This window comes from Nilaparvata lugens, chromosome 6 (assembly GCF_014356525.2).
Source record: "Nilaparvata lugens isolate BPH chromosome 6, ASM1435652v1, whole genome shotgun sequence".
NCBI classification, from domain to species: domain Eukaryota; kingdom Metazoa; phylum Arthropoda; class Insecta; order Hemiptera; family Delphacidae; genus Nilaparvata; species Nilaparvata lugens.
Window position 1 is genome coordinate 51,268,396 of NC_052509.1, and position 21,989 is coordinate 51,290,384.

At 34.7% G+C, this 21,989-nt stretch overlaps 1 protein-coding gene across 2 annotated transcripts in view; it reads left to right on the plus strand.

The window, feature by feature from the left end:
• LOC111048409 (alpha-1,3-mannosyl-glycoprotein 4-beta-N-acetylglucosaminyltransferase B) overlaps positions 1 to 21,989 on the plus strand; it is a 248,108-nt gene that overhangs the window by 143,888 nt on the left and 82,231 nt on the right. The window contains exon 2 of one of the 2 annotated variants that reach the window (XM_039431139.1): positions 7,402 to 7,482. The exons of the other annotated variant lie outside the window; for it this stretch is intronic. Coding sequence (XP_039287073.1) covers positions 7,402 to 7,482 — 81 coding nt within the window. The remainder of the gene's footprint in view (positions 1 to 7,401; positions 7,483 to 21,989) is intronic. 2 annotated transcript variants of the gene reach the window in all.

Below are 21,989 nucleotides of genomic sequence, written 5' to 3' on the forward strand. Positions count from 1 at the left end.
GTAATATAGTAGTGACCAACACTACGATTGTCATGAATGGGGAACCTTTTGACAAATGGCTGCTTTCAGGTTGGCAATCTATTTTATTCAGTCGACTAGTTCAGTAGCTCTCTCACGTGAAATAGCCCCATAGAACTATATATAGTTGTATGGAAATAGCCCGTTCATCATTGCCTTCACATCCATCTATTCATGAGTTCACTATTATCAGACCTCTCATTCACATTCAATGTTCTCCTGTTAGTTCCAGTACTAAGCTCGTAATCATCAAAGATCCCTATCAATACCGTTCTCATTGTTTAGTTCATGTGATAGTGATTGATCTCCAGCCAATCAGTTTCATATTAATAATTTGTAAAGGTCAATCATCAAGGCAATGTAGGCTACAATGTTCGTTTTGACTGATGTGTAACAACAACTAAGATGATGTGTAACATCTTGTGTATCATGTGTAATAATACCCTTATCGATATACCTACCAACGGTTTTCTATCAAAGATATCCAGAATATCCAGAAATTCTCATTATTAGACTATCAGACCTATTAAAACAACTCAACGATTTGAAATTAGCGAGAATATTTTTTTTATTTCACAATTTTATCAATAATTAATACAGTTTTTGCTTCGACGATATTTTGCTCCTTTGTGAATAACGTTTATAATAACATTCACTAAGTAACAAAATATTGTCAAAGCAAAAACTGTAGTTTTGATCAAATGGTAAAATATCAAATCAAATAAATCTTGAGCCTTCACTTATACTCTGATTTTTCTAGGAATTGAGATTTGTAATTGTGCTCACCAATAAGAATATTCTCTTTTGAATGTTGTTTGTTCAGTTTTAAACGAAATTAAACATTCTGACTCCAGGACTTCTTGACCTACATAGTTTGACATAGCTGGCTTACATACATTTTATAGTTCTCAAATTTTGAGAAAATACAACAACATCACAAGAAGTTCAGTCATTCATCAACGAAAAATATATTCGCTCTCTCCCAGCAAGGAAACTCTCGCCGTTCCAGCTCGTTATATTTGATGACATTAAATAATTGCTGAACAGCGAAATAAATTTGGCACATTCTAAGCACTTTCCTCTTACATCATGTCAAAATTCAACATGTTCGCCATCTCGTCTGTCTCATGTAGTAGATGTGAAAAGGATCAGTTAACTAATTATATTTGAAGACAGAAGTTGTTTGGGATCCTCGCATGCCTTATTTCATACTCGGGTCTCTAAATCAGTTGGAACATACTTGGCCAACTTGGTATCAAGTGGATTCTTGTCTTGAGCAAACTTGGTCTTCCTGACTTCATCGCTCGAGCATGCATTTTGCATTGTCTCCGCTTCTAATGATACATTGTGGAAAGCATTATGATTGTATTAAAGTTCAAAGCACCATACGAGTTTGTACCCGTATTTGCGCTCAAATAATGAAACACAGAAAACTCCGGCACTGTCATTAGCTGTCTGCAGTTCCAGCTCAAAAGGCGACTCTTCCCCTACATTGTTTCAAGTCTGCAACTCTAGAATGAGAGATAATAGAGCTCAGAAGTGGAACTGGGAATTTATAGTTGAAGAGGAAGAATGGGAAAGTGGAGCAAATACTTCTCTGTAGGAAATTTGATATTTCAACGGTTTTTGGAATTGCAAATCGATTCAAATGCTCATAATTCCATTTGTTCTATACTGTTCTCATGTAAGTAGACTTATAGGGAACAACTTTCTTCCAGATCGTCTTCCTAATGCTTGAAAAATAATCTATCTCTTTGTTTTATAATCTAATTTCTATCTTCGTACTACAATAATTTCCAATAGTCTGTTTCATCAATTCCCTCCAAAAAAGGAGATCTAATTTTTTTAGTTTTTTTATCGTTTAAACTTTCTGTCTGTCAAGATTGTGTGCAAGTCCTCATTTGAAAATCCATGACTCCATCATTATACTGTGCGGAATAATGGGTTCCATCCATGTTTTCGAGATAAGAATCCAGAATAAATTTTATTTTCAATTCATTTAAAAAATATAATTCTATAAACGCTCCAGTTTGAATCATAATTTAATTGCAGCTCCAGTTCAATTTCATAAACGCAACTTCAAGTTGAATCATTTTCAACTCACCACACAACTGCAATATTCCAGAAATAATATTGTTCTGGTGAGTCTTTCATTGACTGGGCTATACATATTTTTCAGCACATACTCTACTCTAAAAACTCATTATTCTTGTTATTCTGTATTACAATATATGTTCCCATTAAATAGGTGCTCACACTATAATTGACTAGGACTATCATCTCAATCCTCAATCAGCTATTGATCGATCCTCAAACCTGATGGGTTGATCCTCGATCAACTTATATTGTGATATAGGATTGAGCTCACCAATAACCAAACAATTATCACTATATGAAAACCCTCATTATATATAAACAATCCTAGTGAATCTGAATTTTACGAAATTATCCGTGAACTATCTATTATAATAAGAGAGAGTAGGGTTGTGTTTGTTCGTGTGTTCGTTTGTTCGCATCAAAACATGTCAACTTGTGGATTGCATACCGGAAAAACGGGAATGATTTACATCTCCAAATTTTGCACATAGATCCTGAAAATATTAATCTCGTGCACCTGGAAGCCCAAATTTTAATTTTCCATCTAGATTTTTCAGAATTAATGTTTAAATTTCATTAATGGTACATTCGATTTCATTAAAAAATCACCAAATCATATGGTCGAAATTAAGAAAGGAACATCTGTTTCTATATTGCTTTCTACCTGAAAAACATAGTTTTGAAACATCCTTTTCCTGATGCAATGTTTAGGCCTACACGTGGCATGGATTATTAATTTTTCAGCTAGAACAATTTTTGAGACAAAGTGCAAAATGAACGTCTACAGTTTCATCAATGCTGTATCGGCAATATGAAAACGCATGCAGTTAATATATCTTTGAATGAAGGTTTTGTTATTTACATGAAGAAATTATATTCTTCCATTTTCATTTAATTAAAATTTCAAAATTATTCGAGCCCTGATAGAATGACTGACTCACTGTACAGTCAGTCAAAAATTTTAATATTGGAATGAGGGGTATTTTGGCAAGCTGAGCAAAAAAATAAGTTCATATGCACCTTTTCGTTATATCTTCAAATGAAAAAAGAGTTTTGTGGGTTGTCAAAACTCCCTCTGAAAGGGAAACTATTCAACTTATTCTATCTTTTAGTAAAATAACAATGATCATCCATCCATCTTCTATACTATAATAAAGGAAAGAACTGGATTATAAATGTAGCCTATACAGATGTAAAGTATAGGGAAATTATGTTTGACGCATTATCACGTCAGAACTACTGAACTGATTAAGTTGAAATTTTGCATATAGATTCTTGCTTAACCGAGGGTGGTTATAGACCAATTTTAAATTCTTCAAGATTTGATTACATCAAGTTTTCAGTTTGTCAAATTTCAAATATTTGTCATGCTTCCAGTTTGTATGGAAACAGCAGAAGATTTCTCTTAAAAGGGAAATTAGAAGATAGGTATGATTGGGGATCCTTTTCGAATGATAAAAACAGGTTTTCCGTCACACCAAAATTTTTCCCGCCATTTTTTAATCCAACTTCTTTTTTTAATTGAAAGGTGGTCATACTGATTTACTTGAAATGCAGCATATAAATTCTAAATCAACCGAGGATTAGATTTCATTACGTCAAGTTTTAAGAAAGACCCTTGCGAAGCACGGGTTACATGCTAGTATTGTAATAAATGATGAAACCATAACTCAGATAAGAGACAAAATGAAGTGTATCTGAATTTTATGAAAATATCCGTGAACTGTATTGTAATGATTCATGAAACCGCGATAATTTAGATGCGAGACAAAATTTATGAATTTGTAGAACATCACATGTTGTTCCCCTTGGAGCCTTGCCAATGGCACCAGCAAATAATTGAAGGTTGATGGAAGAACAACATCCAATTGCAATTTTATTACTCACGTGATTGTGACAGTGCGGTGTTCTTGATGAAGCGCTTCCAACATCAAAGTCATCTGATGATTGCATCATCGCTCATAGCGCTGACTCGTGACGAAGTGCGTTTCAAAAGCAATCAATACATCCTCTAATCAACTTTGCAACGTTGCTTAATCAACAGTTTTGTTGCTGAACTATATTGTTTCGATAAAGTAGACACTCATCGTGTTAACAAGCAACGAGAATTTAATTCAAATTCTATTAGAAAATTCAGGTTTTGGTAAAGTCATGTATTTTCATGAATCTTTGTTACTTCAATATCAGAGAACTTAATTACCAGTGCATTTAATCGGAAAATAAACAAGAACATAAAGTGTGGAAGGAAAACATACATTTTAGAATTTTAGAATCAGTTTAGAATTTTAACATGAATATAATTTTGTGGATGTAAGTGAAATTTTTAATATTTTTGTGATTGTGAAGGAATATTTTTGTTTGGATTTGTAGTTTGAAATTAATTAATCAGATAAATTCAAAATTGTAGTAGATAAATTTTTTGGACTCAAAATAGTGTGTGAATTAAGTTGTTATCATTTACATAACCTTTAGACTGTGTATTCCAAATTAAGGTTTAGAACAGTTTTGGGCGAATGCATGTTGTTTTTACCTAATTGTGTTTGTATATGAATAAATAAAATAAAATAAATATTTTTTTTATCACTGATTGAGTATCACAGCTTAGGCCTACTGAATGAAAACTTGTCACAATCACTGATTAATTACCGTAATTTGAGATTCTATTCTTGGTTGATACACGATTATCAAACTTTAGTAACCTGAATGCTATAATAATAATTATAATAATAATAATAATAATAATTATTATTATTATTATTATATTATTATTATTATTATTATTATTATTATTATTATTATATTATTATTATTATTATTATTATTATTGCTAAAACATCGAGCAGCAGAATTATTCAGTTTGGATGAAGCCTTATGATTGGCCGTTAGTTCTGTTATTGGAAGACAAGACACGCCCCCTGTATTCCAAACATTGTCATGTGAATCTTCTTGCCTTACTTTTCACTTATTTGGATTTTGACCTTGGCTTCCCTCTTGATTTAATTTCCTTTGTTTTTGTTGTACTTTTTGTATTTTTGTATTCAATGCTTTTAGTATCATATTATCATGTATTTTTTCATTATCATTTGATTTTGTTAGTTACTGAATTTCTCTTCATGTTTTCAACGGTTTCCATTCTCATATTTGAATAATTTGTCTTGTATTGGACAATCGCATATCTAGTTTTCTTTCTATATATCCGAGAAGCTTCAATCAATCACTGATTTTGATTAATTATTACTGATTACTCATCAATTACTTATTTATCACTGTTGATTCAAATTCTTTTCCAATCCGAGCACACTGTTAGCTTTCTAATTACAGATTTTTATCATGTAGTCCAAAAAATACCAAATTTTTACTTGGATCATGATACGAAAATAATGCAGATCTTACTAATCATCGGTTTGACGTGTAATCCGAGCACATTGTGAGCTTTGTAATTCCAGACTTGAAACATGTATTTTATCAAAAAATACCAAACCTTACCGGTATTTTGATACAGATAATAATGCTGATCTCACTAATCATCGACGTGTTTTGTATGATGTGATGGAGTATTTTTTCAGAGTATGATTCGCGTTGGTAACAAGCTTCTCTTGTAATAGGCTCAATTATTTATTGGGGAACGTGGATCCACATGAATGCAACCGCTGGCATCATTAATTAGTGTATTGACATGGAAAACCCACGTTTTTTATGTGTGACTGACATTGATACCACTAGTCGCCCTCGTGACGAATTACTTCTCGTTAGTGAAAGTGACAAAAATGAAAAACGTAGATTCACACAAAAACATTTCTATCCATGCTATACCAAAAATTAATCCACTTCTTTACCAAACATTTTCAGGATGTGTACATTCGCTTTTCAGTTCCAGTTCAATAGAACATATTAAATATACTAAAACATATTAAAACAATTTATATAAAAAATAAATTTAATTCAATTTAATTTCATATTAAATTTTGTGTGCTTCGTTTTTGGATAATTGAATAATAATTATCATGATTCCATGATAATAGTCATGATTGTCTGGATTGATATGTTTATTGCTACAGTGAAAAATTATATACTGTAGTCGTTCAATGTTTCACATTTATCAAGTGTAAATATAGTGAGGTCCACGTTATAAACGTATTGGAGAAAGATAGGAGATAAAAAAAATGTTGCCGATCCCCTATCTTGTCAATGCCTTCTATAGACGGTAGCTGATACAGGTTTATCGATAAAATATTAACAGTTCATTCTCGTTTAGAATAATCAATTATATTTTATTAAGCAAGCAATTATATTTTTCGTTGAATGAACCGCTTTGTTGAATGATAGATAAGGATAGGAATAGCATTGCTAATCAAACACTGCCATTATAACGTGGACCTCACTATAATATGAAATATTATTTGAGAAATTGAAGCTGGTTATTATTAGACTATATTTAGACCAAAAAGCTGTTGTACAATGAGAAGATTCATTCAGGGACTACAGGAATAATCAGGATATCGATTCATATCCATTCATACCTGTTCATATCTATATCCTACCTATCCATTTGAAACAATCTCCTCAGTGATAGAACCAATAATCGAAACTCATTTTCTTCCTGAGGGACTGTGTTCCATCTCGTACTCTATCACAACCCCTGACTGCCCCATTTTTCAGGTTTACTCAGCTCTTATATTACTGTTGGTCCACAGTTTTCGCTTATGAGCCGTTATGTGGATTGGGACTGTTTGAACCCCCTTGAGTGCACTCGGCCATTATCGATGTTATTCGTCCATGCTATCAACTTGGGGAGCAACATGAAAATACATAACTGACCTAGATACTCGATGTAACTCTTTATTGATATTGCCAATTCATACACTCTCTCGAGTTTTTGAAAAACTATTGTAGATGAAGCCCGCCAGCTACAATTTCTCGTAAATAAAGCTGTTCAGTGTGTGATCATGCGAAATATGAATGTGTGGTTGCACAAAATATTAATTTACAGTAGTCCCAGAAAATAAAAGTAGTTATTATTGAAAAGGAATGGATAGAGAAGAAATAATCCAATTGCTTTCTCTTTTAACGGAAGCATCACTATTGGTTTTGTTCTCGTTATCAAGTTCATTAACTACATTTTCAATCATGATATTCTCTATCTTTGTGGAGCTTTCACTGAATATTATTCGTTGGATAAGTATTTTGGACTTGAAATTACTCTTTACATTTGAAGCTATTTCGTTTATCATTTACCTAATTCTACTTTCAACTCCAGATGTTACTCATAATTTGTTTTTGTTTCAGGTAATTCATACAACTTCCTTGGATGTGATGCCGAAAATGTCTGGCAATTATCATTTGCAACAAATATCTTTATTCAACTTGGTGAGTTCAGATCATTCTATTTATGAAGATATTGTAAACGTATGTTTTGATATGTTTACTCTAGATATTTAAATTGAACGAATTTCCAGGCTCTTAACCCCAAAGAGAAACTTGTTACTGACTTGAATGTCCATGTCTTTCAGTGTCTATTTGACAAGCACGCTCTTAGAATTATGCTGCTAGCTGCTTATAATTTTAGTGACAAATAATTTATTACGGAAGATATTTTTGTCATATTGATTGTTCTTTAATAAATATTAACCTTGAACTGATTATGAGTAATGTTTGCTTTTTCCAACTTGATCTGCATGAGACTTTACATTTCTGAACAATTTGAATATATCAAAGAATAATTTCTCATTATGATATTGACAATGTGATTGTGATACATTTATTCTTGATTGGATAATTTCATTAATAATGACAGTGTACAAATTTATTAACAGTAATGATTTAAACATTATTCCACTTCATCTTATTTTTGAAAAATGGGTTTCATTCGTAGAAAAGATTTCCGAACTCATTCATCCAGTATAAAATCAAATTAAAATGGAACAGCAAATACTTATTTCTTCGTTAACTTTAAAAGAGAATACAGATATTTTTGTGGTTCAACCTATACTTCTCTCTTGCTGATCACTGAGGTTTTTCTCAAACATATCGGGTCCTACAACATAATTAAATAACTACATAATTATGATATATAACGGCTTATAATAACTGAAAATATAATATATTATGTAGGTAACTATTCATTGAATTTTACAAAATAATTACTGAAAGATCAGAATTGAAGATGGAATACAATTTTAATTATGATGTTAATGTAAAACAAGATTCAGGAGTGAGCAAGACAAAAGAGTTGGATGTGAGGGGAACAATTGGAAAGATTGAGTTTGAAATTAACGAGAGAAATAATAACCAATCACAGTCAAGGTGAAGACTAGAAAGTCATTCTTAGCTCCGCCTACTCGTCTTCTTATTGGTCGACAATAATTTATTCTCAATTCTGTCACTTGACGGCAGCATGTACTGGCTTGTTCAACAGTCTTCCTCTCTCTTCTTCTAATTCTTCGATAGAGAGTTTTTAATACAGAGGTGCTGAAATACGATAAACCTGAAGAAATGACTGGGTAGAGTAAGAAATATAAGTAAGAAAATTAACTTCATATCTGGATAGTTGAAGGAGCTGGCCTAGTATAGCTCCATAGAACAGCCACCCTTTCAATAGAAAACATTAAAAGTGATATAAAGTCATCCTATAAACAGATTTAAAAAAAAAACTATTCCAGGAATGCGAAAATACACTTGGAAACAAATGGGGGTGATATTAACCCCTTGCGAGTAATAATGAAACTGAATTCGAGCGAGCAATGCAGGGTTAATAACTTTACAATTCCATATGTATTGTTTTGATTTTGCAGTACTTATTAGAGCAAGCTTTATTGAATCATCATGCAAGAGTCTGTAGAATTTCACACAAGAGTGGTGTTCACTGTCAAATACGATCTTGAGATGATATCCAGGAAATTTAATGTAGAGGATGACCAACAGTACGTACATAATGATAACTTTCGATGCTTTAATTTATAACACTAATAACATCACACCAATATGATGCGAATTTAATGTTGTAGAAGGCCTCCACTAATGACAACTTGAAAAGATTGTAAGTTATGAGACTGATATCATCACACCAATATTACTTGGTGAACTTCCCTGTCGCCATTTTTTTCTTTGTGAATTTTGTCATTTCTTGTCAAGACAATTTATTACGCTGCAAACAATAATCGCATAGTTCCTGGGTCGCGGTAAAAACACGCGCTTATCACGTTGCTACGGCAATATACTTTACACGTTGACAGTTGAAGCGTGACTTGAGGAAAGAACGGCGCGTCATCACGCTCTAGAAGCTTTATTGCTTCGTAATAGACTTCCTTGCTATACTACTGCACGTTGCTATGTCAGACCATGTTAGTTACCTTTGCTAGCTGATTGTTATTGATGGTTGAAAGTGGTTGTTGATAGTATTCAGATTAAATCAATGAAAATAATAGAGCAGTATAGAATGATAGTTTCTTTCTATAACCATAGAGGAAAGATAGCATAAGAAGATATCCCAAGACATAAGTCTTTTATGTTCCAAATGTGAGGCCGATTTTTACTTTCCTTGCCCTATTACCATAGGTAAGGAAAGTATTGCTTTCCGAAAAAAATTAAGGTACCCCAATTTCCAAATTTCTATACGTTTCAAGGTCCCCTTAGTCCGAAAAACTGTTTTTTTGGGTAATGGTCTGTATGTGTGTGTGTGTGTGTGTGTGTGTGTGTGTGTGTGTGTGTGTGTGTGTGTGTGTGTGTTGTGTGTGTGTGTGTGTGTGGTGTGTGTGTGTGTGTGTGTGTGTGTGTGTGTGTTGTGTGTGTGTGTGGTGTGTGTGTGTGTGTGTGTATGAGTGTATGTGCGTCTGTGTACACGATATCTCATCTCCCAGTTAACGGAATGACTTGAAATTTGGAACGTAAGATCCTTACACTATAAGGATCCGACACGAACAATTTCGATCAAATGCAATCCAAGATGGCGGCTAAAATGGCGAAAATGTTGTCAAAAACAGGGTTCTTCGCGACTTTCTCGAAAACGGCTCCAATGATTTTGATCAAATTTATACCTGAAATAGTCATTGATAAGCTCTATCGACTGCCACAAGTCCTATATCTGTAGAAATTTCAGGAGCTCCGCCCCATCTATGCAAAGTTTGATTTTAGATTTTCAATTATCAGCCTTTATGTACAATTTAAACAAGAAATTTCAAGTGGAAAAGATTGAGCATGAAAATCTCTGCTATTAATGTTCAGTAAAATTTTCACATAAAATTGAAAATAAGCTTGAAATTCTAGAAAATTTGATTATTAAATTGCAAACTGTTGGTTCTATTAAATCATTCACTACGAAGAGATAACAGACCTCGTGTGCCTTCAGCGTTATTGTCCTATCACCAGCTGTCTCATATCTTTGAATAGTAGACTCGAGATGCGCGAGAACACTAGCGTCAGGTGATCAATTTTCATAACGGCTAGGAAAGTTGTGTGAGTGCGCCACACCAGATTTTTTGTTAACCCAAGCTGTCGATTACTGTTTTGGCCGGGTGAGAGTGTAAGAACGGCACAGTATGAGAGACTATCAGCATCACATGCTTCAGGAAAAATAACTACTGGGATTATCGGCTTGAGTTAACATTGAAATTTGGAGCATAGACGCCCTATACCATTGAATATCTTATTATGATATATTTTCTCTATGCTAAAACTTTATAGAATAACTTCAATCTTCAAGTGATTAATTTTAAACAACTTGGAAAAAGTAGCCTATTTAATTAAAAATCATGCTCAAGTATACACTCACGTATGAAATTAAAGTTGATTCTTGATTATTTGATGAATTTATTCGAATTCAAACAGAACCAGAGTTTAAGTTGGTTAAATCAGTAGAGAATACAAACTAATTGTTTAGGAGCTCTTGAAACTTGGACAAAACTTTCAAGAAACTCTAAATCTAATTGTTTCGACATTGCTCTCTAACTAACCGTGAAGGAGTTGATTAGGATATTGATTTAAAAGTAGTCGAGCACTAGGAAAGAACCGCTACTTTACTCGTTCGCTCAAAAATAAGATTGATAAAGAAGTTTTTGGCGAAACCGTGAAGCAAGATGAGGATTAAAACTTTGCCGCTTTCACGCTTTGACAACTTCATTGGAGAAAAGTTTAGCTGGGTGAGAAATTGGAGATGAAATCCCGACGTCGGATAAACTTTTTTCCAGATTTCTGCAGATGCTGAAGACTCGTTAGCTCACTCGTCCTGAAACGGCTCATTGCCTCCAGCAAACTAGCAACTGCAACTTCTAGGAATTATCTCCCCACACTTGATAGTGATCCCTGTACTCACTTCAATCTTCAAGTGATTAATTTTAAACAACTTGGAAAAAGTAGCCTATTTAATTAAAAATCATGCTCAAGTATACACTCACGTATGAAATTAAAGTTGATTCTTGATTATTTGATGAATTTATTCGAATTCAAACAGAACCAGAGTTTAAGTTGGTTAAATCAGTAGAGAATACAAACTAATTGTTTAGGAGCTCTTGAAAGTTTTGTCCAAGTTGGACAAAACTTTCAAGAAACTCTAAATCTAATTGTTTCGACATTGCTCTCTAACTAACCGTGAAGGAGTTGATTAGGATATTGATTTAAAAGTAGTCGAGCACTAGGAAAGAACCGCTACTTTACTCGTTCGCTCAAAAATAAGATTGATAAAGAAGTTTTTGGCGAAACCGTGAAGCAAGATGAGGATTAAAACTTTGCCGCTTTCACGCTTTGACAACTTCATTGGAGAAAAGTTTAGCTGGGTGAGAAATTGGAGATGAAATCCCGACGTCGGATAAACTTTTTTCCAGATTTCTGCAGATGCTGAAGACTCGTTAGCTCACTCGTCCTGTAACGGCTCATTGCCTCCAGCAAACTATAAACTGCAACTTCTAGGAATTATCTTCCCACACTTGATAGTGAGCCCTGTACTAACTTCAAACCTCAAGTCGTAAACACGTGCTAGATCATGTAATATTATTAAGCAACCTCAGTAAGTAAAGATTGGCCTTCAGACTAATCTTTTATCTGGACTGAATGCCCATCTCTCACTAGAAGAACAACACATGAGACTAGATACCAATACAGAAACAGGCCTATACAGACACCAATAACAAACATTTTCATTTCAGCGTTATGAATAAAATGTAAAAACGACTTTCTAGGGTCACTTCTCAAAAAACTTTAAACTAAAATTCTAGTGTCATACATCAATTGAAACACATCGCATATTAATGATTAACACACTGACACATTGATTAAACGGGTTCAACAGTTTAACCAACTTTGGAGGAAGAGACCCTTAAATTTCTGAATACCACTAATTTATTTCAACAATTTGAGATACTAGACCCGGTCTGTTACATCATTATAAATCTCTAATAAACTGAAAGCTTGGACATTGAGCAGTATGTGTGAAACCCTATGATTGGCCGTCAGCTTTCGACTAATGAAAGTTGTTGAGATCTACTGCTATTGGCCGAGAATAGACACGCCCAATTATTCCAAATATGATCTTTGGAATGGACCATCTTCTCTCCTTCTTCCTTCCTTCAATTTTAGATCATCTATTTTCGAGTTTTACCTTATTTTTGCCCTTTAACTCGTTCTATAATAATGATTAATCTCACTGATTCATTCCCGTATAAATTGTTGATTGAGTTATTACATCCCTTTGGATGTCAACCATACAGTACTTAGCCGGTGTCATTAATTTGCTCGCTAATTGAATTTCGCTTTGGGACATTTAGGTAGCTTCATACAGCTGGCGCCTAAAGTTTATCGTACATTTGTAAGTGTGTATAGATATACTAATGGTTTAGTTGTGAGTGTATATTGGCAACGATATACCCCTGTTAGCTAATTAGTGGTGCTCAACGTTGCTTATAATTGCTCGTGCTACCGTATGCTTACTCAGTGTACCTGTGTGCGCTCATCTAATGAAATTTCGATAGCCAAGTCGAGGCTATTAGTTTATCAATATAATTTGGCTGTATTCATCTGGCTTCTTTGTGGCGTCTATTAATACTCCACGTGAACCTTCTGGCTCATGAAATACCGGTTAATTGTGGAAACTGTAATCCTTTATAAACTGTGGATTAGGCCAGGCAAATTACTTGGGATAGTCAAGTACCATCGTTTTATTGTATTGTAATCTCCCACTTTACACAATGCACCTCTCTCTTCTTCTGCTACTTGTCAGATAAGTTATACTACTTCAGACAATTTTCAAGAAGAATTACACAAACTGTTCCCAATCCATAGTTGATCCATGATCCAATTAGAAAAGATCATGTTCTATACTACTTGTTATGACTGGAAATTATTTGTGCGCTGTATAGATCTTTAACTTTAATTTCTAAGAAAAGCCCATGATTGATCAATTTCATGGCACTCAAAGTTGTTCTCCCAATTATAAAGTCAACATTTAAATTTTCATATTTAGTAAAGTGTCTATTGTATAGATCTGTGATGTACATTAAAGCCAAAAAGAACACAGTTCACAACTTAATTAATTTCTCACACAGGTTTTTACTATCAATAACATTTTCCAGTGAGTGCACTTCAAGTTTCACCTTTTTGCAAATACGAGTAGCCCTTACCAAGAAAGTGAAATCTCTGATGATTTGATATTAAAAGTATTCTTTCGCACCTCGATAACATTGTTCGATTTAACATTTACAGTGAATTCACAGACTATCCGTCCAAGCAACTTATCACTTCAATTCCCAGATTGAAAACCTCATAGAATATTACTAACATAGGATATTAGAATATCAAAATCAAAATTGTTTATTGTCATTACATAAGAAATTGTATAACAAGATTAGGTACATTTACAATTTATAACATTCTCCATTCATCAATGTATGAATAATACAAATTGTAATAATAAAAATGTTGTAAACAACCATAGTTGCAAGAGATTTAACAAATTTCTTTCACCTAATCATAGTTGGAAGAGCATTCAATTTTCGTTCCTGTTGTACATTGTAACATATTAAATCTGGGTAGATAAAAAGCCCTAACAGAAATAGTAATAGGTCTAAAAATAAAGTAATTGGCTAATATCGCCAAGCAGATAATAACCAAGATTAGATAGCATCAGCTTGTTCTGGCTAAATGGTACAAGAACCTAAAAAGGATTTGAAGGAAGTTTATTGCTCATAAATAGATTATTATATAAAATATTTGAAGATTGAGGTTATGTAGATGTATTCACGGATCGGTGACCTAGAGATCGATCAAACCGAAGAACGTAGAATCTGACCAAAACCCCTTGGCAGAGCTTTATTGCAATCAGATGGTGTGCAATGTGAAAAAACACCCGTCCACGTGGCTAATTATTAGGTAGCATGGAATTAATATTAATGTATAGAATATTAACTAGCATGCAAAGAGCATAAATAAAAAACCAAATAAAAATAATTTAATGTATTCAGGAAATAAGAGTTACCAGGCGCATGAATACCGAATAAAATTTGCATGCACCAATAGTAAAACGGCAGTTAATAGGCGGCAACTGTAGGCCAATTCAAAAATATTTATATATATTTATATAAATGTACTAGATTTTGTGTAAAAATTTGTGTAATCTATGTTATCGATATGGCTCGAATGCAAAGAAATTATTAATCATATAATCTAAGCAATATTTTGGCATTTTTTGTAAGATCTATTTGAATTTAATGGCGGAGGATTGGGATATTTAAATTTTATGCTAATTTGAAAGTCGGAAAGAGGATCTGTAAAACTTGAGAAGGAAGAACCAGCACTCGCCAGCCAGATGCCACCATAAGAGGACCCCAAATATTTTAGAGCGAAGTACCTTATTAATAATTTTGTAAAAATTAAAGTTAAAGTAAATTATTAAATTTCTTAAAAGACTTCGTGATGCTATTGTGAAGCAGAAGTCATTTTCATTTTAATTAAATTTATAACCCCTTGGAGGAGACGATTCCGGCTACCATATTCCCGGACCACATGGAGTTGGATCGACATCGGCGGCTTACAAGAAGATTTTCGACACGTGAGTGATTAAATTTGAATTAGTGATGGGCGCCCTAGTGCTTCGAATTAATCTGATGATCAAAGCTAGCTCGCCGAAAGGGTTATTATAAATTGAGAAATTAATAAGAGTAATACTTGCGCAAGTAAAAAATTAGTATTAAAGGTATTTAATTGAAAGAAAAATATATAGATCAATATTTTAGAAATTTCTATTTAATCAAAGAAGTACGAAATCTAGGCTATTAAAACATATGCATACAATATTTAATTTTTTGCAATACAATTTGCGATAATTTATCATAGTTCTAATTCACTAGATGAATGGCTCTACCTATTCCGTCAGGTGCCGAATCTTGCACCCTGAGATGAAAATATATATTCGATACAAATAAATCTACTAAATACTAGAGATTTTAATATATATATATATATTTGGATTATTAGTGGCTAATTTATCAAGCTGATCTTAGAGCACATATTTTTGATTGAATTATCCAAGTCGACAAGTATTAGCAAGTGCATGTCGCAGCTACATGCAAAAGAATGCATATGATTTTAAGATAAAGGCACATGGTAATGATTCGTGCCATAAATCTAGAATATAAAGTTAGCCTGTGATATTTTATTGATTTCAATTATTGTTCTATTTTTATATTATATTTTTTATCGCTCTATATATATTTTTTGCCTCGATTGATCTTTGCATTATTTGTGTAATATATGTATGAAACTTTCATGGTGTGCAATTTATTTTTTATTCCTCAAACTCTATAGTATAAGTATCATATATATATATATTTATTGTTTACTGAATTACAAGAGTTATTGGAGAAGCCCATATCTAGGCCTATCAAGATTTTTTAAGACTGAATACTATTAGAAAACCACGACCTAATTATATTAAATCTCATGCTTTACCGACTGATGCCAAGCAGGAGGCTAATCGTTATTTAAATATAAAGAATAACGTGACACAAAGACATGTCGTACCAACGTGGGACTGATGATGAGAGCCAAGCTCATTGAATAATTATTTGAAATTAGGTCAATAACCATATTGAAAATTATAGATAACTTATACGAGTTGTGAGGAAAACTGGCGAAGGAAAATTTGTATTACTTTTTGGGGAAACAAGAGCTTTAAATAGAGAGAAATTATATGTTTTAAAGAAAATTTTATATTATTAGTACTGTGAAAAATTACATGTTTATAGAGAGAGATTATATTTTATAAGCCTAAACTGCTATTACTTTCTAGTCAAAAATATATTAGGTGTTTAAGCCGGTTGGAAAATAAGTCGCAGCCTGTAAACTAGCCAAGAATAAATCAACAAAACATTGGGGGCGCTAGAGCATTGTAAAAAACTTAAGTATAAATACCTTGTTGTAAGAGTATCCAAACACTTTACACATCACTGTTCACTGTAAGTCCCGGTTGTGTCTCTTTTTTAAGCATTTTCGCTTATCATTTTATCACTGTTTAATTAGCATTTATCATATTTGACATAATGAATCACACTCCCGCAAACTCTGAAGTTTCATATATGTACGGCGGTTGCACAGATCCCACTTTGTCGACTCCGAGCACATCAAACCCCACCACGGTAGATGCCAATACGCCACGAGAAAGGGAACCAGGAAGCGTCGGGTCGATAGTCTTCGATCCACCAGGTCTGCAACCTCTATCCTCCACTCGAATCGACGCCGCTGACACACCATTGAATCAACGGATAGTAGAGATCAACTTTGAAGGGGGCGAGGAGCAGCCTGCAGAACCCGCATCGCCGGAGGCCGAGTCACACCTGGGCAAACAAAGTATATTTTCAATCACAGAATTAGATCCGCTTCAAAAGGTAATAATGGAACAAACTAGTAGCACTTTCAACATTATGTTACAAAAAACAATGGATAGTATGATGCAGGAGATTAAAAAAGAGATTGCTACAGTAAAAGAGGAAAATAAACAAACAGTGGAACAGGGTATGAAAGAGACCACAGGCGCTATAAAATCAGTAGAACAACGGTTGGATAATATTGAAACTAAAGTAGAGAGTCATAGGGAAGAGTTAAAAGCAATGATAACCCTACAAAAAGAAAGTCAGGATAAAGTTACGGCAGGATTATCGGAAAGGTTGGATACGGTTACATGTGAACTCAATGAAAGGATAGATAACCTAACTACACAAATCACTACACCTATTCAGGATATAACAAATAACATTAAGGCCGATTGCCACCAAGAAATCCACAAACAAATTACCGTTGCCAATCAAAACTTAACAACTACAGTTGACAAAAATATTAACATATTAAAGAAATACAAAACAAACAGATTAATATGTCCACAAAAATGAACCAACTGCAAGGTAGCATCAATCAAAACACTGAAACCTGTAAAGCTTTAAATGGAACTCTACTAATTCAAAAATCCACTCTGACTCAATTAAATCAAGAAATAAACGCAAATAAAATTACACATAATAGTCAATGGCAGATAACACAGGAAAAAATAATAGCATTGGAAAATCATATTCAACAACAACCTCAAGGAATTCAAACAGACAACCTCAACGTACATAGTATATTACAAGGACTAGGAAAATTTGATAACACTGATCGCCATTTGCAACCTCAACCATTCATTGATCAGATAAAATTAGTACAAACTCTTGCACCTACCTCTTGGAATTTTTGGCGTCTCCGTTTGACTAATTTATTGATTGGCGAACCCCTGATGTTTTTTCGGAGTAGAGCCCATGAATTTACATCATTGGATGAGTTTGTCGCTGTCTTCCTGGAACAGTATTGGAGCAGAAGTAAACAGTTGGACGTGCTAGCGGACATCATATCATGCGATTTCAACCCTAACTTAGACGGTGCATGTACCACTTTCGTCACTGCCCTACAGTTTAAAAATTCTCAATTGAGCGAGCCCATTAATGAATCGGCATTAGCAAGTATTATTTTAAAGAAGCTACCGTATCAAGTTAGAATGGCACTCGCCACACAACCCATTACTGATTGTAAGCAGCTGATTAATCATTTATATGGCATACAGTCTGCAATGGCAATATCAAACCACCGCTCAGACCAGAGATACGCATCAAATCAGCATAATTCAAAATTTAATCCGCATAACAGCCAAAATTATGAACCGGTATCATATGATCGCTACCGATCTGCTCCCCAATTTGAACGCCGCTATGAGCACAGGCAAAATGGTAATTGGAATAATGAAAAATTTCAAAATCGTACAACCAACCACTATGCCCAGCAGAGCAATCGTAGGAATCACTATGATGGCCGTGATCGATTAAACTCACATAATAATCACACACAAAACAGTTACAACAGAAATTATAAACCACCACCTCAACAAGTAAGTACAAATTATACACTAGCACATGCAATAGGTTTGAATCAACAAAAAACCCGGAACCCAACACCCAACGACCCGCCACCAGACATACAGAAAACTACAGCTAATAAACCATGACTATATGATACCCCCGATACAGCAAGCACAAACTCAAGTGAAACAAACCAAGAAAAACAAGACATCTCAACATCATACACCACATTCAGAAATGATTACCGGAGACTTTGTTAGAAGAAACGGAAAAAGAAAGCAGGCTACCGGATATACAAATGCAAGCGTATATCGATATAGAAATATATGGAATGAAGGTTCAAGCATTAGTAGATAGTGGTTCACAATGTAGCCTCATACAAACAGACTTATTCCAACGTCTGAAAGAAAAAACAAAATTAGCTACTCTACCGTTAACCAACGTATATGTATCAGGTATCAGTCCAGGACGGCGAATACATATAACTACTCAATGTTTACTGGAAATAAATCTTCAACAACAACGATTCGCATATACATTTCTTGTATTACCTGTTTCCGGTCCGCACATAATAATAGGTACAGATTTTCTACAACACTTCCAGGCCTGTTTAAATTTCCAAACCTCGAAATTTCATGCATTTACCGAAACCGAAGCATACGAAGTCATAGTACCCCTTGATCTGAAGAAACGCACTGAAGGAATCGCTGAGGTACATTTCGCTCACTACATGGAAGGCGTGCCGAGGGAGTGGGGTATCCACGGAATGGAAAATGCTATGGAGTGTATGGAGGTATTAAGCCTAACAACGAAGGACCGAGCACCGTCAAGAGCCGACTCTAGTACCGAAGAATTGTTAGAGATACTGATAAACAGAATTCATCAACGTACCGATTGGCACCCTGACACTAGACAGGAAATAATTCAAGTATTCCGCAAAAATGCAGACGTTTTTTCCGAACAACCTGGCCTAGCTACTCACTTCAAATGTTCACTCAACGTTAAACCACACGACACGTATTACCGCAAATCATACCCCATACCCTTCACCTATCGATCCGCCGCCATAGCAGAAATATCTCGCATGGAACAACTAGGAATTATAGAAGAATCCACAGCACCCTATAGTTTGCCGATTGTGTGTGTAGCCAAAAAGGATGGAACAGTGAGACTCTGTCTGGACGCTCGCGCCTTGAACCGCATATTGGATGATGACCGAGAAGGACCAGACCAAATTGAACAAGTTATGCAAACCTTCCATGGCAAGACCATATATTCAACGGTAGATCTGAGCGCAGGATATTGGCAAGTCCAAGTAGCACCGGAATCGCGCGATTATTTATCTTTCCTGTTTAATGGACGCAATTATAGGTTCACTCGTTTAGCGTTTGGATTAAGAAATGCTATGGCTATATTCATACGATGTTTGAGACAGGCGCTAGGAGACGATATCAGTGACTACTGTACATTATACGTGGACGATGGGTTAATAGCCTCACAGAATATACGTGAACATTGCCAGCATTTAGATATAGTATTTGATAGATTGATAAATTGCGGATTGAAACTCAAATTATCTAAGTGTGAATTTTTTGCGAGAGAGGTGAAATATCTAGGACACATAATTACACCCACTGGCATATCACAGGACCCGGACAAATTATTAGCCATCAGACAATTTCCATCACCAACCAACCGTAAACAATTGCAAAAGTTTATTGGATTTTTACAATTCTACCGCCGTTTTAATAAACAAATGTCACACTACACTGCTCAACTCAGTCATATACTGTCTAGTACCAAGCCTTGGATTTGGACTAACAAAGAAGAGATTATATTCCAACAACTAAAAGAAGCCTTCCTAAATTCCGTCGTGTTGAAACACCCTAACCTAAAGAAACCTTTTTTCTTGAATGTCGATGCATCAGATTACGCGATAGGCGCAGAGATTTTCCAAGAAGATGAGCAAGGAGAGAAAGGAGTGTTAGCATTTTTTAGTAAGACACTTAATCCAGCCCAGCGTCGTTATTCTGTGACCGAAAAAGAGTTGTTGAGTATTGTGGAAGTATGTATTAAGTACCGGACATTGTTACTCGGCAATAAGATATTTATCAATACCGACCACAAAGCCTTAACATTTTTCAAAACAGCCAAATTGAATCACAACCGCTTATCTAGATGGTTTCTTGCGCTTCAAGAATACGACATCGAATTGACCCATCTGCCAGGAAAGAAAAATCAGACCGCCGACTTTCTATCCAGAGAAATAGACGCTACATATTGTCAAGATACCAACCTAAGATGTTTCGCCGTAAAAAGTGGAGAAAGCATACCGTATCCTCCCAATATCCAACCACGAATTCATACCGCCATGTTAACACCTGAAAGAATCCGTATCGCCCAATATGAAGACCCAAGACTGTCCCGGATCCGTGAACTGATGGAAGAAGGAGCTGCCGAACCGCCCGACTACCTGCGACAGTATACCCGCTACAAAGGATTTATGTTCCACCGACCGGCTAAAAATACTTACGACTGGCGCCTAATCATCCCCGCTAATATGGAAACAGATTTGATAAAAGAAGCTCACGAACGCATTGGACATTTTGGAACTACGAAGACCCTCCACCTACTAAAAGAAAGCTGTTATTTTAAAAGCATGCATAAAAAAGTGGCCAAAATAGTGAAAGCTTGCGATATATGCCAGAAAGCCAAATACCCGCGATACCATATCAGAGGTGAAATGAATCCCATTCTCCCCAGCGCACCATTGGAATTGATATCAGCGGATATATATGGTCCATTGCCCATGGCGCAATACGGAAAAAAATACATATTCGTTCTTACATGTGTTTTTTCAAAATATACCATGCTATTTCCCATAGGCAAATTGACCGGAGAAGTTTTGGCCCGATGCATAACGGAAAGATGGACAAGTGAAGTAGGAAAGCCCAAACGAGTACTATCAGACAACGCAACCTATTTTTGTAGCAAGCAGTGGAAAGAAATACTTCACCTGGCTAATATTAAATGGTCGAGGACATCTCTTTACAGCCCCAGCGCTAATCCGGTAGAGCGACGTATGGCAGAAATCTCTCGTTTTATGCGGACGTACTGTAATGAAAAACACCAACAATGGGTTAGGTATATACCATTTTTAGAAGAATGCTATAATAATAGCCTAAATGAAAGCACCGGTCGTACGCCTTACGAAATCATATTCGGTAAAAGGAATAATACATTTATCGAAAAATTAATTGATTTTCCAAGCTCAGAAGTGAATAAGTTAACAAACCCTAATATCCATCATCTGGTAAGGTTAAAGCTAGAGCAGAAGGCAGATAGCAGAAAGAGATTCCACGACCGAGCATATAAAATATTTTCATATAACATTGGAGATGAAGTTTTAGTAAAGAGCCACAGGTTATCAAATGCTTTGGAGAAAGTAACTCGCAAATTCTTTTTAATTTATTCAGGGCCATTCACTATAGTAGCCATATCGCAGCATAA